At 37.6% G+C, this 20,730-nt stretch overlaps 1 protein-coding gene across 12 annotated transcripts in view; it reads left to right on the forward strand.

Moving 5' to 3' along the window:
* The window catches only part of LPAR1 (lysophosphatidic acid receptor 1), a 165,840-nt gene that overhangs the window by 83,222 nt on the left and 61,888 nt on the right, over window positions 1–20,730 (forward strand). For all 12 annotated transcript variants that reach the window (XM_024345824.2, XM_024345825.3, XM_024345822.3 and 9 more), the window contains one exon: window positions 13,972–14,719. In XM_024345824.2, coding sequence (XP_024201592.1) covers window positions 13,972–14,719 — 748 coding nt within the window. The remainder of the gene's footprint in view (window positions 1–13,971; window positions 14,720–20,730) is intronic.

The raw sequence follows: 20,730 nt of genomic DNA on the forward strand, positions 1-20,730 counted from the left end.
AGCTTCATCCATGTCCCTGCAAAGGACACGAACTCATCCTTTTTTTATGCCCTAATCTTTATTATTTTTTTTCTTCTATTTATTTGGGGCTTGATTTTGTTCTTTTCTAGTTTTTTGAGATACATTTTTGGGTTGTTTATTGGAAATCTTTCTAGTTTTTTGATGTAGGAATTTATTGCTATAAATTTCCTTCTTTGCACTGCTTTGGTTGTATCCCATTGGTTTTGGTATGTTGTGTTTCAATTTTCATTTGTTTCAAGAAATTTTTTGATTTTCTTTTTAATTTCTTCCTTGACCCAATGGTCATTCAGTAGTATTTTTTTTTAATTCCATGTATTTGTATAGTTTCCAAAGTTACTCTTGTAATTGATTTGTGTTTTTTTTTTCCTATTGTGGTCTGAGGAGATAATTGGTATGATTTTTATTTAAATTTGTTGAGACTTTTTTATGTGGTCTATTCTGGGAACTGTTCCATGTGCTGATACAAAGAATGTATATTCTATAGCAGTTGGATGAAATGTTCTCTAAATGTCTATTAGGTCCATTTTTGTGTAAAGTGTAGTTTAAATCCAATGTTTATTTGTTAATTTTTTTCCCAATGCTGAGAGTGGGGTGTTGAGGTCACCAACCATTATTGTATTGGAATCTGTCTCTTCCTTTAGGTCTAATAATATTATACATCTAGTTGTTTCTGTGTTTGGTGTATATGTTTAGAATTGTTACATCTTCCTGGATTGATTCCTTTATCATTATGTAATGACCCTCTTTGTCTCTTTTTACTGTTTTAATTTAAAGTCCATTTTATCTGACATGTGTATAGGTACTTGTGTTCATTCTTGGTTTTCATTTGCATGGAATATCTTTTTCTGTCTTTTTACTTTCAGTCTACATGTGTCTTCACAGATGAGATGAGTTTCTTGTGGGTAACAGTATAGTTGGATCACGTTTTTAAATCCATTCAGCCAGGCTGTATCTTTTAAGTGGAAAGTTTAATCTGTTTACATTCTTGGTTGTTATTGATATGTGAGGGATTATTCCTGTCATTTTGTTAATTGATTTTTGGTTGTTTCATGTATCCTTTTTCCTTTCTTTCTTATTGTTTATCATTGTGGTTTTGTGGTTTTCTTTAGTGGTAACATATGAGTTCTTTCTCTTCCTCATTTGTATGTTTGCTGTACCAGTGGGTTTTACACTTTTGTATGTTTTCATGATGGCAGAAATTATCCTGTCACTTCCAAGTGTAGGACTCCCTGAAGCATTTCTTGTAGGTATGGTCTAGTGGTAATTCCCTCAGCTTTTGCTTGTTTGGGAAATACATTATTTATTCTACATTTATGAAGGATAACTTTGCTGGGTATAGTATCTTTACTGGCAGTTTTTTTGTTTGTTTGTTTGTTTGTTTTTTTCCTCCTTCAGCACTTCGAATGAATGTGTCATCCCATCCCATTCTCTCCTGGCCTGTACAATTTCTCCTGACAAATCTGTTAGTCTGATGAGGGTTCCCTTATAAGTGACTTGATGCTTTTTGTTTTTCTTGAGGTTTTTATAATTCTCTGTTTGTCCTTGACTTTTGATAGTTTGATTATTATGTGCCATGGAGAAGACCTTTTTGGGTTGTATCTGTTTGGGGATCCCTGAGCCTCCTATATCTGGATGTCTAATTCTCTTGCTAGACTTGGGAAATTTTCAGCTGTTATTTTGTTAAATAGGTCTTCTTTCCCTTTCATTTTTCTCTTTGCCTTCTGGAACATGTAAACTTCAAATATTTGATCAGTATATCGTGTCCAATATGTCACATAGGCTTTGTTCATTCTTTTTTTATCCTTTTGTTTCTCTTTTGGTCTGCCTGGGTTATGTCAAAAGACCTGTCTTCAAATTCTGAAATTGTTCTCCTTGATCTTGTCTGTTGTCTGTTGTTGAAGCTTTTTGAATGTATTTTGTATTTCTTTCAGTGAATTCTTTAGTACCAAGATTTCTGTTTGGTTCTTTTTAATGATATCTGTCTCTGCTAAATTTCTCATTTATATCCTGAATTGCTTTTCTGATTTCTTTTTATTGTTTAATCTGAATTCTCTTATAATTCACTATTTTTAAAAATATTATTATTTTGAATTCTTTGTCCTGGATTTCATAAGTTTCTTTTTCATTCAAGTCTATTGCTGAAGAATTATTGTGCTCTTTTGAAGGTGTCATAGTTCCTTGCTTTTTTGTGTTTCTTTTGTTTGCATGTTGATAATTTGCACATCTGATATAAAATTTTCTTATTCCAGTTTTGGGAATTTACTTTCATAGGGGAGGATGTTTTCCTGAAGATGTATCTATGGTGTTGGTTGTGTAGGTCACTTTGGCTTTGATTCTGAGTATGTGAAGTAGTGTAGTCTCCATATAATTTCTTTGGCTGTAAATGCATCAGTAGTGTCTGTAATTTTTTTTTTTTTTTTTTTTGAGACCAAGTTTCACTCTTGTTGCCCAGGCTGGAGTGAAATGGCACGATCTTGGCTCACCACAACCTCTGCCTCCTGGGTTCAAGCCATTCTTCTGCCTCAGCCTCCCAAGTAGTTGGGATTACAGGCATGTGCCACCATGCCCGGCTAATTTTGTATTTTTAGTAGAGTTGGGGTTTCTCCATGTTGATCAGGCTGGTCTTGAACTTCCGACCTCAGGTGATCTGTCCACCTCGGCCTCCCAAAGTGCTGGGATTACAGGCATGAGCCACCACGCCCGGACTATGTGTCTGTAATTCTTTAAGTGGCTTTGGGTGTGGTTGGTTGTGGAGGCTGTGGCAAAGGTTTGCTGGGGCCGGGGATGTCAGATGGGTCAGTCCTGAGCCTCAGTAGTGGCAGTTGCAGGCTGAGCATGCCTGTTCTTGGTGTATGCTGGTACCAGTGTAAGAGGTCCAGGCAGGCTGATTCTTGAGCCTCCAGGCTTGCCTGAGTGGGCCAGGCATGTGGGTAGGTCCTTCGGTCCCTCTGAGTGTCAGGTGTGGTGTGGGAGATAGCAGTATTAGTGATGGGGCAACCCTGTGGGATCCAAGTGGTCCATACTGTGTTGACAGTGGCTGCAACAGGCTGGGAGGGCCAGTCGCCAGGCCTGCAGTTGGCACATACGTCTGTGTGCCAACTGAGGTGATAGTGGCAGTTTGGGTGAGCCCATCCTGAGATCCCCAGGAAGTGTGCTCAGGTGCCAGTGGTGGTGGTTGGGGCAGGGTGATCCCAAGGCCCCTGGATGGCATGCTTGAGCACTGGAGGTAGACAGTGGAGCTGGGCCAGGTGGACATGTCCTCAGGCTCCCAAGTGCTGGTGCTAGCTGTGGTAGGCAGGGGCGGGGTGATCCTCAGTTCTGCAGTGGAATGCTTGGTGGGGGTGGCAATGGCTGTGCTGTGGTCCTACTGCTGGGGAGGGCAGGGTTGCTTTCAGTGGCAGCAACCATAGACAGGTGGTTGGAGAGCGCATGCTTCAGCCCCAGGTGGCAGCTATAAGCAGAGTAGCCTTTCCTCAGGGCACTTTTAAGTGTGTTGTAGCCCTGCTGTCGTGGGCAGCAGAGTTGCTGCCAATGGCAGTCAGCTGTGGTGGTAGATGTAAGCAGAGGGTGTCAGTGTAGCTTCAGATATGTGGAGAGAGGAGGGTCTTGGGCCCCTTGGGTAGATGCAGTTTGGTGGGGGCTGGGTTCTCAAAGTGGTGCTTTGCTGTAGCTGCTTAGGACTAGAGGGTGAGGGGGAAGGTGGGAATTGGCATGAGCTCTGTCTCTGGAGTAACGCTGTTGCATGGTCTCCAGGCAGCTCCCTACATCAGTTTCAGGGCCCTTTTGGGTTGAGGGGCTCTCCTGTGGCTAGGATTGGAGTCTGTGGTGGGATTGTGGACCACTGGAGGTCACTTCCCCTTTCCCTACATCGAAGAGCTGTTCTAGGCTTCTCGCCAGTCCCAGAACAGCAGGCTGCCTTGCTTCCCTCTTCTTCCTTGCCTTAGGTGTTTCCTGTCACTTCTCTGTTGAATTCTAGTACTCTTTTTTAGGTGGTCTGTTTAAAGTGTGACTATCTACTTGCTATTTCTGTTCTTTCTGGAGGAGGTGAGTACCAGATGCCTCTAGTCAGCCGTCTTGGCTTCTGCAAGTTTTTAATATTCACAAGAATAATGTACTGCATGCATCCTTGTGCAAATTGCTTCAGTCATTAGCATATTTAAAGCTATACTTTATTTTAACTGCTTTATATCTTTCTGGTAATATTGTGATTTATTCCTTCACCAGTTGATAAATATTTGTGTTGCTTTTGATATTTTAAAAGAGTGGCAATTGGAATTCATGTGTCTCTCGTTAGGCACATGTGTGATTTTTTTAAACTAGGGTTAGAATCTTTTGATCTAGTGTATGAACATGTTCATAGTTAGTAGTTTTTGCCAAACTGTTTTTCAAAGCTATTGTACTAAATTTTACTTTCACTAGCACTGTAGGACTGACCTCACTGACTCTTGACATTTTCCAACTTGGTAATTTTTGCCAACCTGATGGAAATAAATTGGATCTCACTGCAGTTTGTAATTAATTCTCTGATTCCCTGTAAATGTAATTTTCTTTTCTTGTGATTATTGGCTCTTAAGGTTTTCTCTTCTGTGAATTGCCTGTCCACATCGGTGCCCCTTTTTCTGTTGGATTGTTTGTCTTTTCCCTTTTTGACTTGTAAGAAGTCTTTACATTTCACTGTAGAGAAAGTCTTTCTTATGTGTGTTTCTAAAGTTTCTACTAATTTAGTTTTTCTTTTCACTCATTAGATTTTGCAGCACAGAAGTCTTAAAATTTTGATTAGTCAAGTTTTATCGATGCTTTTTGGTCATATTTAGAAATATTCCCCTCTTCAGAGCTTATAAATATATTTTTTCATTTTCTTCTTAAAATTATATTTTATTATACGTGTATTTTCATATTGCCTGAAACGAATTTCTGTGTTTAAAATAAATATTCAGTTTTTAAGTATTATTACATGAATGAACAGATACGTCATTTTCTCAATTGATGGGTAAAATCATATCTCTCATATCAAGTTATAATATGTGTGTTTCAGGCTCTTTATTCTGTTCCATTGGGCTATCCATGTATTTCTATGCCAATATCACAATGTCCTAACTACCATCACTTTAAAATGTAGTATTCAATAACGCATCTAGTTATTAGTTTTCTAGTTGTCTTGGGTATTGTTGTTCTTTTGTGCTTTCATATCAATGTTCAGGGAGTCTGTCAAGTTCCATGAGAAACCGTTTTGGGATTTTAATTTTATCATGTTAAATTTATATATTGATACTGGGAAAATTGACATCTTTACATCTCTATTCACAAAATATTTTATTTCTTCATTTATTTAGGTTTGCTTGTATGCTTTTGTAAAGTCAGACTTATTCCTAGATACGTTAGAGCTCTTGTTACTGTAAATGTGTTCTTTCTTGAAATAATAACTAGAATTTTTTTTTCTGGTATTTTTATAGGAGCAGTTGATTCATATGGCTTGATGATTAATTCAGAAAATTTGTTAAAGTCTCTTAATACAGTTTGTTTATAGGTGTCTTGCATTTTCTGTGTAACTGATTATATTATGTGTGGTTAAAAATAAGGTTTTTTAAAAATTTCCAGTTTTTTTTTTTTTTTTTAGACAGAGTCATTTTAGCCTGTGTCACCCAGGCTGGAATGCAGTGATGCTATCTCCGCTCACTGCAACCTCCGCCTCCCAGGTTCAAGGAATTCTCATGCCTCAGCCTCCCAAATAGCTGGGATTACAGGCATGTACCACTACGCCCAGCTAAATTTCGTATTTTTATTATAGTAGAGATGGGATTTTGCCATGCTGTACAGACTGGTCTCAAATTCCTGGCCTCAAGTGAGCCACCTGCCTCAGCCCTTCACAGTGCTGGGATTACAGGCATCAACCACCACGCCTGTCCTTGTTTCTGTTTGAAAGTGAATGCTTAAATATGACATGAATGTCATATTTAAATATGATATGAATGTTTTGAAAGTGAATGCTTAAATATGACAATTAGTGTACATGTTTGATAGCTACTTTTCAATAAGTTAGGGAAATTAATTATCTTCTAATTATAGATTGTCAGAATATCATGAAAGTGTATTAAAAATTGCCAAGCACATTTTCCATGTCTTTTGAGATGATCATTGGCTTTTTTTCTCTCTTTCAATTTGTTAGAGTGGTTAATTATGTAACCAAATTTTTTAAATGTTAAATCATCTTTGCATTCTGGAGGAAACCCTATTTAGTCGTAAGAAATTGATATACATACAACCCATTTAGTCATATATACACACACCCCATCTTCTGTGTGTTTGTGTGTATCTTGAAGATACATATTTGATTTACTTGCATTTTATTTAGAAACTCTCATTTATGGTCTTAAATTAGATTAACTCATAATTCATGTTGTTCTTACTCTCCTTGTTTGTTCTTGTAAGATGATTCTACTGGCTTCTTATGGGGTAACCAAATAAACTGGGAAAATAAGTAATAGCAAGTAATTTTAGGTAGGCTTCAGAACAAATGGAAGTAGAATGTTGAGCCACAGTAACATGTAAGATGGGAGTGGAGGCACTGGAGAGAAAACATATCAAGGGAAGAGGATTACCTTCAGACTTCTAGTCAAGTGTGCATGTTAAAATATTAAGACTAAGCATTAAAGAATAGAAACAATGTATAACTCTTGAACCAATAGAAGTGGAAAAGGGAGAATGCAGTCAGTTCCGTTTTGTCTTTAATCATTTATTATCTGACATTCTTGGGTCTAATCCTGCTGTGGACTGTTCTGGGGATTCTCACATGTGGCATCCTCCTGTGTTTTTTTCCTTTTGGAAGATGAGTTTATATTCAGTGGGGCTGGTTTGAGAGAATCCCATGTGGCTGGCTGTGTTGAGGTCTCGTCCTCCAGAGAAGTTTGGTGTTCGCTAGTGTTAGGCGGTGAGTGGGAGGAGCATGGGGATATCACCAACTCAGGACCTTGGTTTGTGTTAATTTCTTCTCCTGAGGGTTCTCAGACTTGACAGGTAGTCTAAGTTCAAATCCCAGCCTTGTGTGATTTATGGGACTAGAGTCATGATTTCTTAAGGGACTCTTTATTTATTTTCCAATCTGGAGCCTGAGCTTGACAAAACTTCCTTGTTCTTCCCAGTGCAAGTAGGGATATCTTTTTTTTTTTTTTTTTCCTGATCTACACACTTACCGATACGAAGATCTTAGAGACTGCTAGCTTGGTGGGTGGGTCTCAATTCCAACTCACTGCCTCAGTCAAGCCCAAGGGCTCATCTTCTGTTTCCCAATAGTATTAAAGCCCTGTCCTCATGATCTCTGACAATCTGCTGCCTGGACAGCCTTTCACCTTGGTTTAAGTTCCCTCTTAGCTTAGCAGTGCATCTAAGGACTATTTATTATACTTTATCCAGCACATCTTAGTGTTTTTAGTGAATTTTTCCATTCCTTCCTCTTAGGACTGACACAGAATTCTCTTTGGAAATTTGACAAGTATGATGATGTGTACCTTTTCTCAGCATGGTAGACAATGGGCTATAATAGATAAAAAGTACTTTTATTAACTTACAATTTTTGTGTTGCACAGTTTCTTTTTGCATATGTGTATATCACATTGATATACATTATTATTTTATAAGGAGTAGCATTTTATGTACTTTTTCAGATAAACCTCCTAAAATTTACTAGTTGCATATTCTTCAGCGATTTTAAGTATTCTAGTTTAAAATCATTTTTAGTGGATATCAGTATTGTTTTGTGGCCCATTTTCTAGTTATTGTGACAAAACATCTCACTTTTTAAAATGTCCAATTTGAAGCTCTAAGAAGGGTGAGGACTTTTTTCTTGTTAATAGAGACTTAATGGAATTTAATTAAATTCTATGCTGTCTCTTTTCTAATCTTTTTTGGAGAAAGAAAATAGGCCTGATTATTTTGAATTTAAGAATAAGAATTTAAAAAGTCTTAGAGGTCATCCTTACCTTCATTTACAAATGAGACAATTGAGATTCAGAACAGTTTTGGAACTTATTGAAAAACAAATTAGCTAGTTGAAAATGAGAATCAGAAAGAGATCTGCTTAACCAAAGCTACAAATCAGGCCCCCGCCCCGGCTCACTCTATTGTATTTTAACAGAAGTGGAGGAAGTAAGTTGGTTTGATTTATATCCTATTACTAGTTCTTTATCAGCATAGATTACAGTCTCCCTTAGAGTATCTCAGTAGAGTACATATTTACATTCATATCTAAATACTAAATCACATTGGTGTAATTACTAGCATGTGAGTTTATGCCAACTGTTCCTTCTTCCTCTTGGCTAATGAGTATGTAATTGTCTTTCAAGAGATGGAAGAACACATCAGATGTACTGTGAGTGGCTCCATGCCAGGCACTTGGGTGCATCAGTCGTACTCCTAGAAGGCATAATGCAGTGCCATGCCCAACCTGGTATCCTATAAACGTTCAAGAATGTGTGCATGGATGAATGAATTGCATGGTGAAGGTAAACACCATATGTGACTCTTTAGCGTTTAGGCTTGACAGATTTGTTATAACTTATTTTGAGATCACACAATAAGGTGAGGTAAATTTCTGAGATTTGTAACATCTACTCTATAGAGCAGCCAGTGAGATCACTTCCCTCGAACCCTATCATCCTAAGACAAAATAATTGATGGGTGAGAAAAGGGCATGAATATGAACTTCTCTTTTCAGTTTTGAGGACAACTGAATTTGGGAATAATGCTATCTTATTTATGTTTTTGTTTCTTGGGCAGGGTGAAATTCTATAACTTCGTATTACAGAGAAGTTTCTAATTATGGTGATTTGGATTTTATAATGAGCTTTTTGGAAAAGTACTTATTGGACTTTGTATGAGTGTATTTTTGTTCTTCCCAAAATTTCTTGCAATAAATATGAGCTACTTTCTAAAGATGAAAAAATCATCTATAATCTCACCTACATAAATTTTACAAAATTGTCATTCTATATATTGCTTATGCTTTCCTCCTATTTTGCACTCTGTTTTTCTCCAGTAATACAAAAAGTTGCCATTCTGCTTTAGTGTATTAATTATTCAGTTCAGTGGTTTTTGAATCAGCATATTTAACTTTATTTTTGAAAACTTGTCACATTTAAATCATCTCATTTTTACTTGAGTAATAAGAGAAAATTAATATGTTTACATTCTGCTTCCCCATTTCAAGTTTTTATCTATACAGTAAGTAATTTTAATCCCAGATTATTATTAAATTGCTATTTTATTAATAGGTATAGCTTCTTTCAATAATTATTTTTGATATTTGCTTTAAGTTTTATAACCCTATGAAGAACAATTATTTAGAATCATGTTCTGTGGGTTTTAATGCTTGCTGCCAGGGTCTTGTATTTATTGTGTGTGTGTGTGTATTTGTTTTTTTCTTTTCTCAAGAGTTAAATACTATATACACTTTCTCTACGAAGGAAGTGTAGATGAAATGTAGATGGCATTCTTTCTGAATACTCACATTTCTGTGACTGTTCTTTATTGTCCTCGTATGAAAACATCAATGTAATTGGCTATGTATCTCAAAAAATTTCTCTGTATAATGGGTCTGTTCTGATTCTCTCTGTCTTTAAATATTTGACTTGTTATTTTTTTTCTCTAAACTCTTACAATTTTTCTTTACCATTGAGATCCCAAAATCTCATCAAGATACACCTACATTTTAGTTGCTTTTAATTAACTTTGTTTTGTAATCTACATAAATTTAAATCACTAATCTGAGACCTTTCTTTCTAGGCAATTACTTGTCTTCTATTTGGAGCTGTGTTTTTCAGGTTCCTTCTAATCTTTCTTGGACCCCTGGTGCATCTTGAATTTTTTTCCTGTATGTGCCTTCTTTTCTTTTGTTCTTGTCATCTCTGACTCTTTTCTGAGTGTTGGGTGAATTTCCTAAGTCTTCTACCTGCCATTTCAGTTTTCTGGAATTTTTATACTTCCTTTCATTACCTGCATTGCCATTTTTAATACAGAAATTGTTTTTCAGTTTGTTCTGATAGGCACAATAATGGCTTCCAAAGATATCCATTACTTAATCCTCAGAGCCTGTGGCTACTACCTTGCATAGAGAAAGGGACTTTTCAGATGTGTTTCAGTTAAAGATGTTGAGATGGGGAGTTCTCCTAGATTTTTGGGTGGGCTCAGTGTAATCACAGGGGTCATCAAATGTGGAAGAGTGAGAAAGAAGATTGAGTGTCAGTCATGTGAGAAAGACCTGACTAGTCATTACTAGCTTTTGAAGGTGACAGGTAGCCATGAGCCAAGAGATGTGGGCAGCCTCTAGAAGTTGGAAAAGACAAGGAAACGGATTCTCCCCTAGAGCTTCTGGAAAGAAACAGAGCTTTGCCTTCCCGGTGATTTTAGTCCTGTGAGACCTATTTTGGACTTCTGACCTCTAGGACTGTAAGAGAATAAATTTGTATATTTATGCTGCTAAATTTATAGCAATTTGTTAAAGTAGCAATAAAAAACTATTTTTGTGATGTTTTTACTGATTTCTTTTGTCTTCGTAATGGCTTGTTCTATTTTCAATGTTACTATGTTAACAAAACACATTGAGGACACAAATCAGAGATGTCCCATCATTTAATCTTTTTCTCTTTCTATCTCTTCTTTTTTTCCCCTCCCATACATCTGCTTCAGTGGGAGGTGATTTCTTCTTTGGCGAGAGATAAGTGGCCACCTCCTTTGATTACATTTTTCCCCATTATGTTCCATAATTATTTTTCTGTCATTATAGCCCTGACTATCTTATTGGCCTATAGTCCAATTGCAGTTAAATTGGATTCTCTCTGAACCATGTAGGTTTTCTGCCTAAGTCTGTCGGCTCCTGAAGAAGTAGGAAAGCCCATTCACACTGCCCTTCTCACTGCCATTGGAGGTGCTTTCAGGGTCTCCACTGCTTATTCTTTTGACCTGTTGCTTTCTGCAGACAATAAGAGAGGAGGTTTAATTCCTCTATCAGTTCAGTCCTATTGTCATAAAACTAACTGAAATTCCTCTCACTTCTTCTCAGGCATATTATACACTCCCAATTTTTAATTCCTGGTGTATTTTCTACTCTTTCAATATTTAGCTGCTAATTTTCATGAAATATAGAGTTCTTATCCAGAATCCTCTTAGTATAGGATTTTAAATCTGAACTAGACCTTATGTATAAGTTAGTCCAATTTCCTCATTTCACAGATGATAAAATTGAGTTTCGAAAATCATTTAAGTTTTATCATTAAATATGTATGGTTTTTATGGTATTACAGTCAATTGTTGAGAGAAAAGAAATGGCATAGGACAGGGCATTTTTCTCTACCTTTAGAGAAAATCTGTCAGTTTTACTCATCTTTGTACATTGTGGCTTAAAGAGATAATTTATACTTTTTAATTTTGCCATCCTTAACTTTATCGTTTTTCTCTGTGGGAAGGGCTAAGAAGCTGCATATATCTCTGCTTAACTTTGTTGCTACTTGGTGTTCAGAAGTTGGAATGCTGGGAAATAATATACGCTTGATATTTGGTTTAAACATTTCTTGATTCAGAGAAGGTAGATGGTTATAGAGACTAATGAACAGACTTTTATATTTGTCTTGACAAAGTTTTAAATATCCTTTGCAGAAAGAAAATTGGTAAAGTTTAAACATTTTTGGAAATATCTTTAATTTATTAAGGAAATCAATATGTATTTAGCATGTAGTCCATAGAACAGTTGGATACTATACAACAATGAATAAGCAAGCTAGAATCTCTGCGTTTATAGGGTTTCATAGCCTAGTGTAGAGGGGATCAACAGATAATTAAGCAATTATGATACAGTGATTCCCTGGACCAGCAGCCTTGGCATTACTTGGGACCCTACCTCAGATCTACTGAATCAGAAGTTCTTGCGGGGTATGTCAGCAATCAGTGTTTTACAAACTCTCAGGTAATTCTGATACAAGAAACCACTGTTTTCACTGTTGAGAACCAGAGTTGAGAGAGAGAGCACAGCACATTAAATAGAGCTGAAGCTGAGAGTTTAGAGTCATTAATATCTTGAGTTGAGGCTGGAGAGGCAGGTAAGTAAGGTCTGATAAGATGATTGAAAAGTTTAGACTTTTATCTAACGTGCACTCATAAGCCCTTAAAACATGTCCAGTGGGGAAACAGCTTGATCAACTTTGTCTTTTTTTTTTTTTTTTGAGATGGAGTCGGGGTCTTGCTTTGTTACTCAGGCTGGAGTGCATTGGCATGATCTTGGCTCACTGCAACCTCCACCTCCTGGGTTCAAGCGATTCTCCTGCTTCAGCCTCCCGAGTAGCTGGGATTACAGGTGCCCACCACCATGTCTGACTAATTTCTGTATTTTTAGTAGAGAGGGGGTTTCACCATGTTGGCCAGGCTGGTCTCGAACTTCTGACCTCAAGTGATCCACCCACTTTGGCCTCCCAAAGTGCTGGGATTACAGATGTGAGCCACCGTGCCCTGGACTGTGATCTCTTTAAGAAGCAGACAAGTAAAGAGATAAATAATTATACAATGTATTAAGTATAATATTTGAAGCATAATCTAAAAGCTATTAAAGTCTAGATAAGGAAAGAGACTTTAGATGCCTGGGTAAGTCAGAAGACTAACCACTTAAGTATTTCACGTTGTTCTTGGAAGTTTTAGTGTACAACCTATGGATATTCAGTAGAATATTTGATCAAAAATAGTGGTTAAAAGTGTCATATGTTTTGGTTAATTTATTAGATTCAAAGCAAAATAAAAATGAAAAAGTAGAATGTGAACCGTCTTCAAGATATATTTTTTAATTTTAGGGGTCCCAGGTAAGCTTAGAGCTTCAAGAAGAATGACTTACTCTATGTGATGTATACTTTTCTAATTTCTAGTTTGCTACTTATTTTCTAATTTTGTTTAAATATATTATTATATATAATTACATATTATAATTATATATAATTATATATTATATATAATTACATATTATAATTATATATAATTATATATTATATATTATGATAGATAAATAAACATATATTATTCTGTTTTAAACTGTCTCAATCCTTTTTAAAGTGATTATTATAAATAATTATTGTAAATAATAAGCAAATATATTCTTATCAATGATGTTGAAGAATAAGTAAACATGTTATAAAGCATTTTCACTCCACACTTTAAAAAATATGCTGCATCTAATCTAAGTATATTTTACTTGTAGAACATTGTCAAAGGGTCACCTACTCTTTGGAGGTTACGTTGGGTCCTCCAAAAAGAAAAAAAAATCTCAAATGTCGTAGATTGGTTGACGAGTCCTATTCTGAACTTAAGGAGTTGTGGGGGTAGGCAGTGCTGACCACAGGAATGTTGAGCAGCAAATGCTGGCTTTGGGCAAAAAACCTTTGATGCACAGTGACTTGTTTGAAATGTTTGGAATGATGGTCCTTGTGGGAACCTGCATTACAAAATGTCTGTCCCACATGGAACATACTGTGTGAGAATAGAAATGCAGAATAATAGGGCAATGATACCCTATCTAGAAACCAACTGTGTTTACAGATTCCCTAAATAACAGGTCAAATAGATTTTACTATGGTAAATATTCCAATTGCAATGTTCTGCAAAATTTTTGTCTGTCTCATGTATTTTAAGCAAGATTTCTTGGCCATGTGGCTTTTGTAGTAGACTTCAATGACATAAAACCACTAAGCAGAGACCTTGTCATTTATTTAACTCCAACTGCCTTTAATCTTAAGGACAGTAATATTGTGAGAAACCTTGGAGTTTCAACATAATCACAAGATGGTATGCAGGATCAAATGTTCAAATTATTTGCTTTTGTTTTTCTGTTGCATGTACTATAAAAGTCTTGTGTTATCTATATAAGCTTTAAATTTGGACCTGTGCCTTCTTTTTCATCATCTTTTCTCCTTTTTCTTTTAGTTCACAGCCATGAATGAACCACAGTGCTTCTACAACGAGTCCATTGCCTTCTTTTATAACCGAAGTGGAAAGCATCTTGCCACAGAATGGAACACAGTCAGCAAGCTGGTGATGGGACTTGGAATCACTGTTTGTATCTTCATCATGTTGGCCAACCTATTGGTCATGGTGGCAATCTATGTCAACCGCCGCTTCCATTTTCCTATTTATTACCTAATGGCTAATCTGGCTGCTGCAGACTTCTTTGCTGGGTTGGCCTACTTCTATCTCATGTTCAACACAGGACCCAATACTCGGAGACTGACTGTTAGCACATGGCTCCTTCGTCAGGGCCTCATTGACACCAGCCTGACGGCATCTGTGGCCAACTTACTGGCTATTGCAATCGAGAGGCACATTACGGTTTTCCGCATGCAGCTCCACACACGGATGAGCAACCGGCGGGTAGTGGTGGTCATTGTGGTCATCTGGACTATGGCCATCGTTATGGGTGCTATACCCAGTGTGGGCTGGAACTGTATCTGTGATATTGAAAATTGTTCCAACATGGCACCCCTCTACAGTGACTCTTACTTAGTCTTCTGGGCCATTTTCAACTTGGTGACCTTTGTGGTAATGGTGGTTCTCTATGCTCACATCTTTGGCTATGTTCGCCAGAGGACTATGAGAATGTCTCGGCATAGTTCTGGACCCCGGCGGAATCGGGATACCATGATGAGTCTTCTGAAGACTGTGGTCATTGTGCTTGGTAAGTTCTGTCTTGACTGTAACTTACTTTATAGATTCTCAGTGACTAACATAAACCACATTATTTTATGACAGAGGTAACCAACAGTATGAATATTCACCAGGTAATTCACCAGGAATTACAAGGGGATGAGGCACCTTTATATTAAATGTCAGCTTATGAGTCTTCCTAAAATTATAGAATTAGCGTTAGGGAAACATGGGTCCCAGTGGTGCAGTATAAATGATGATGATGTAAAAGATGTCATTGAAGAGTTTGGCTATCTAATATTGAAAATACCAGAATTACCAGTCAAACTCATCTCATTTTTCTTGCAGCCTAAATTGTGAAACTTTTGCATTGTGGTTTCTGTATTACATATTTTCAGACAGAAAGTGCTTTTGTAGAATATGAATATGCTTCCATATATAGTTATTTTTGTTAGTCTATTCTGTAATTGTTACTACATTATAGGTAGTATATCAAGGTTTCATATAGATTTACTGAACAAAACAGATTGGAATTAATGATATTCTCTGACAGTCATCTTCATGAAAACTTCCTTCTTTTCTATTAATTTTCTATTTGTAGTAATGGAGGTTAATTCATATTTCAAGGTGAAGAGCAAGATTTGTAGACTCAAATACCTTCTGCTTTTAAATAAGCACTGTTTCTCTTGGATGAAAAATTCATAGTAGTGATCAAGAAGAATATATTCACTTATGTGTGTAGAAGGTAGTTAAAGAGCACCTACTATGTTCTACGCTCTGTGCTGGCTCCATGAAAAGGACAGATACAGACATTTCCTTTGGAGCTTGGAGTAGAGTGAGAGTTTTTTAAAATAATTACCCAATGGAATTATACATTCTCCATAGACTATATTCAGGTTAACGTTTGATCACATTAAAAAATCTTTTTTGAAAACCTTTTATCATTTCATCTTTCCCTATGGAAATTGAAAAAAAAACATTTTATCACCTCCTCTTTCCCCACAGAAATTCAATGGAAAGTTCCTATAATTCTCTGTGCTCCAATTTATATAGCATTTTTGGGTGAATGTAACATGGGATTATGTGGCTCCTCTGAAACTCTGGGAATTACCTTAATTTTAGCCACTGGAAGGAGACAGGGTCCTGCTGATCATTATATAAAGTAGTATTCAGATTGATGCATAGGTCTCGTCTGTTTTGGTTAGGATGACTGCGTCATGGACATCATTTTCAGCTATACTCATTGTTGACCCTCTTGTAGACCTGTGAGAATAGCAACTAAGCCTTGGGATCACTGACACACCTAAAACCCTGCCTAACTAACTGAAACACTGAGGACCCCATCACCTCAGATATGAGATTGTCTTATTGCATCCAATGAAGATTAGTAGAACTACAAAAATGGTTTCTCTGTATGTTTATTAACAGGACCTTAAGCACACCTGTGCCACAAGGCCACATTTTCCATGATGTGGATAAAACACATCTTTGTTTACCATGGATGCTATTTTTGTATGAAATAAAACATGAGACATTAAATAACATGAGACTTTTTTTCTGTATTGACTCAAATATTTATTTGCTGATGACCTGAATGTTGGTTGACATTTTTTATATTCATGAACTTTTTCTATTACGACAAGTGCTACTCATAGTTTGCAGAATTGCCAGCAGCAAATGACTACTGAACTTGGACTATTAACCTGCCAAGTTCTTGTTTTAATTTTGACCTTTGTATAATATCTTGTGTATTCCAGTGTGCAATGTACTGAATGATTCACATACTTTTGTGCCTCATTGGGTTGTTTTTCAGGTTGAAATAATCATTTTGAGGCTATAGGAGCTAGTGTTTCAGTGTACATCTGCCCTAAATGCCACTTTCCCATGCCCAACTACTACCACTGCACAACTACCAACTTTAAAATAACAGAAATAATATTTAAACTAGTATACTCCACAAAGATCTAATGCAGTTGACATCTCTGGAATAAAGAGCATGATTTTTAAAGCTGTGAGATGGAAGAACTTTCAGAACATGGAAAACCCCGTCACGGTGATAGGTGAAGGTATTTGGTGAAGAAAGATGGGAATAAGATTGTAATATAGGAAACAGAAATTAAATGGACCGTAGCCTTTTTGAGAAAAGTAGCAAGAATAAGAGAATGGGCAGGATGTGGGCAGGGAGTGGTTGGAAAGTTTAGAATGGGGAAGTCACAATCCTAACAGATGTTTTTCAAGGCGTGATGCCTAATGCCATTCCTACAGTATGCTCCCCTATTTGAACTGTAAGTGTCCATCCTTAGATAGGCACGGTTACATGGGAGACATGGGTTGGTCTTGTCATAATGTAGGCAAACCCCAAAATTGGGGCTCAGCCTGGGGGAGTTCTTGGCTCTGCCCAGGAAAGAATTCAAGAGTGAACCAACAGTGAAAGAAAGCAAGTTTGTTAGGGTAACAGTGTACAGCCAAATGACCACTCCAAAGGCAGAGCAGGGCTATCTCATAGGCAGGGTAGCACAGAACAGCACTAATGGATTGCTGGCTAGTTATATTTATACCCATTCTTTTTTCTTTTTCTTTGAGACAGGGTCTTGCTGTATCACCCAGGCTGGAGTGCAGTGGCATGATCTTGGCTCATTGTAGCCTGGACCTCCTAGGCTCCAGCAGTTCTCCCACTTCAGCCTCTCAATTAGCTGAGATTACAGGTGCATACCACCACACCCAGCTACCCAGATATTTTTTTTCTTTTTTCTTTTTTTTTTGTAGAGATGGGGTTTTGTCATGTTGCCCAGGCTGGTCTTGAGCTTCTGGGTTCCAGTGATCTTCCTGCCTTGGCCTCCCAAAATGCTGGGATTGCAGGCATAAGCCACCATGCCTGGGCCCCCACTCTTAATGCTAAATATAATTAAACAGGTTATTCATGAACTTCCTGGAAAAGGGGTGGGGAGTTCCTGAAACCATGTAAGGTTAACTTCCAAGTCATTGCCATTGCATTTGTAAACCGTCATGGTGCTGGTAGGAATGTCTAATGCAAATGTGTTATGATTCCTGGTCCTTGCTGGTTTGGATTGGTTTCTTTCCTACATCCTGTTTTGATCAGCAGCGTTGTGAAAACAAGTCCTGCTGGTCTCCCACTTCAGTAGGAACAAGAATTCTGGTCTACTCGAAGTTCTTCTCTTTGTAAATTAGTCCATTGATAATCTGGTTATTTTACTTTAGTTTGTGTACATTTGGTTTTTAGTATTTGTCTTCACTGCCAGATTGCCAGGTTTGTGAGGGCAGGCAGGATTGTAATGATTGTTTGTTTTCTCCACGTTGCCACATTGCCTGTCACGGCTATCTGGTACAAAGTAGGTAGTCAATAAATGCTGAGGGAATGCATGTGATGACAAAACCAATTTTCTCTGCCTTCAAAACTGAAGACCAGAGCCGTAGTGAATTCACTACAGTAAATGCCACTTTATTCAGCTATGTGGGAGCCAAACCTAGCGACACCTTTATGTTCCATGCCTTCTAAAATACAACAGCCTGGAAAACTCCTGGCTACAATGGGTGCTCAGTAAATAATATGTTTGTTTTACTTCCATTTATTCTGGGAATGATTACTCAGTTTCCATTTTCACTTCATCAAAATGATCCCTGGGTTTTAGACCTATTCAGTCTTCATGATCAAAAGAAGAATTTGTTGGTCAGCAACTGACTTGTTATGAGTCAAGTTATATTAAAATAAAGTCATCTTTGAGATTAATAATGGGCAATACCAATGGCTGGTTTTTAAGCATGATCTTGTATTAAGCTGCTTTTGAGTGAGTACTGGATCTTAATAATTATTTTTAGTTGTGAAATACTTATCTGGCATAAATCATGTGCTACCTTAGAAATTAGTATTTGTAAATTACAACCCTATGGAGTATAGGTACTGTTATTGATTTGTTATCCTTATTTTCCAGATGATAAAAACTGAGGTAAGGAGAGGTTAGGTAACTCCCCACAGCCACACAGCTAGGAAGTATAGGAACGGGGATTCAAGGTCAGGAGCTGGGATTCAAGGTTGGGCACTTGGGTTTCAGAACCCATGTGTTTTTCCCCTCCATGTTATTCTACTTCCCTTTAATCAAAACAACTAGCAGCACATGCTGTATTTAGTTATAACATTTGAACAGCAAGCAGTGTGTGCTATTAAATTGAAACACTGTGATCTCATTTGTTTCTGTTGAAACTGCCTAGCTGTGCTGACTGGGCTTTGTTTCCCTGGGCAGAGAAAGCTTTTAAGGGAGCAATCTTTTCTTCCTTTTGCTTCTGATGACCCTCATTTCATCCACCCTTTTCCACTGTTTCGTGTTGCAGCAGCACTAACTGATGGCTTCTGATTGAGGGAGGATTTTGTTCAAGGTATAGTTAACTTGAAGGTTCATTGCCCTAGCATAAAGTCATGTAATCCCTCCCTAGGCTTGAAGTCTCCCTACTTGACATTTTACCAAGAATTCCTTCTGAGTCGTTTCCACTATTGAGTCAGAGTGGCCGTCAAGATGTTCTTCCTTATTTGACCATGGCATGTCTTGAATTATAAGTCCTTTCCTTTTTGGCTGTATTCTTTGTGATGACACTTCTGTCCAGGATACTTAGAGAGGAGGAGATCCAGAATTTGAAAAGAGAAAATCATGGTTAAGATGTGAAGTTTTTACATCTGAGTCCTGGGGAGAGACATAGAGTAAAATGAATCCAGGTGTGGCTTACCTCTTTGGGGAAGAAGAGGGAGACACTGTTTTTCTAGTTTGTTCTGGTTGGAAACGATCACCATGGAAGCTAAATTACTCCTTATGTCTTACATTCTCTGTACTAGGGTCCGTATGCGGCCCTACTCTTCCTGTGTTGTTTATACTCTTACATCAAGGAGTTACATTTTCCTCATTTTATGTTGAGGGAACTGAATTAGGATAGGATAAGTAACTTGTCTAAGATCATTCTTTTTGTAAGTGGCAGAACTGGAAATCAGCTGTCAGATTCTTGTAGACCATGCCTTTTGGCCACAGGACACTGACTCTTCACATACCATGGTGACTGTCACCAGTGGTGACGAAAGTGGCAGGAGTCAGATAAGTTTAAGACCATAGTTTTCTTGTTCACTTTGATGAAAGATCTAATTTGGCTACTATCCTATTAGCAAATCTATATGTGCTTCTCTTTTCAGTTTACTTCAACAAGCATGTTGTTGAGTGCTAATTGTGTGCTAAGGGATAAGAGAAAAAATTCTTTACAGAGCTTATGATGTAGTAGAGGAGACTAAAAAAGAGCTGCAAAGCACTCGGGTTCATGTGCTAGTAGAGGTATGGGCAGAGAGTGATGACGAGTGGAGTGATGGGAGGGGCTCCCAGAGGAGGCAATCTTGAGCTGAGTCTTGCTGGATGTAGAGGAGCTTGCCTTACTGTAGCATTGGGTGGAGGAGAAGGTGACCAGTTCATGAGCAATGATGATCACCTTTGAGGAACTGAAAGTAGTCAGGTGTGATTAGCATTTAGTAGATATGCCAGATGGAGTTTTGACAAGAGGGTCAAAACCTTTATAACATACTGAGAAGTTTGAGCTTCTGTCTGTGGGAGTTGGGAGACGGTGAAGGGTTCCCCAAGATCAAATGAACACCAATTCCTTATAGGCAGAGTCCTCACATAATGTATCATCCAAACTGAGATGCTTTTGGGAGTGAAAACAGGCACTAACTGTTGGGAATCTGGGATAACAGGAGTAAATCAAGACTGTTTAGGGCAACCTAGGATGAATGGTCACCCTCCTCTGAGGCTCTGCTCTCTGTTTGTTCTTTTTTTTGTTTTAGAGCCAGGGTTTCACCATGTTGCCTAGGCTGGTGTTGAACTCGTGAGCTCAAGTGATCTACTCACCTCAGCCTCCCAAAGTGTTGAGATTTCAGGTGTGAGCCACCATGCCCAGCCAATATTTTTTTCTAGGTTCTCTTTTAGTTTTTCAAATGCAGCTCTCAACACTGGACTTGTATTGCTGTGTATAATTGGCTTTTTTTTTTTTTAAGGC

The sequence above is a fragment of the Pan troglodytes genome, chromosome 11, assembly GCF_028858775.2.
Source record: "Pan troglodytes isolate AG18354 chromosome 11, NHGRI_mPanTro3-v2.0_pri, whole genome shotgun sequence".
Classification (NCBI taxonomy): domain Eukaryota; kingdom Metazoa; phylum Chordata; class Mammalia; order Primates; family Hominidae; genus Pan; species Pan troglodytes.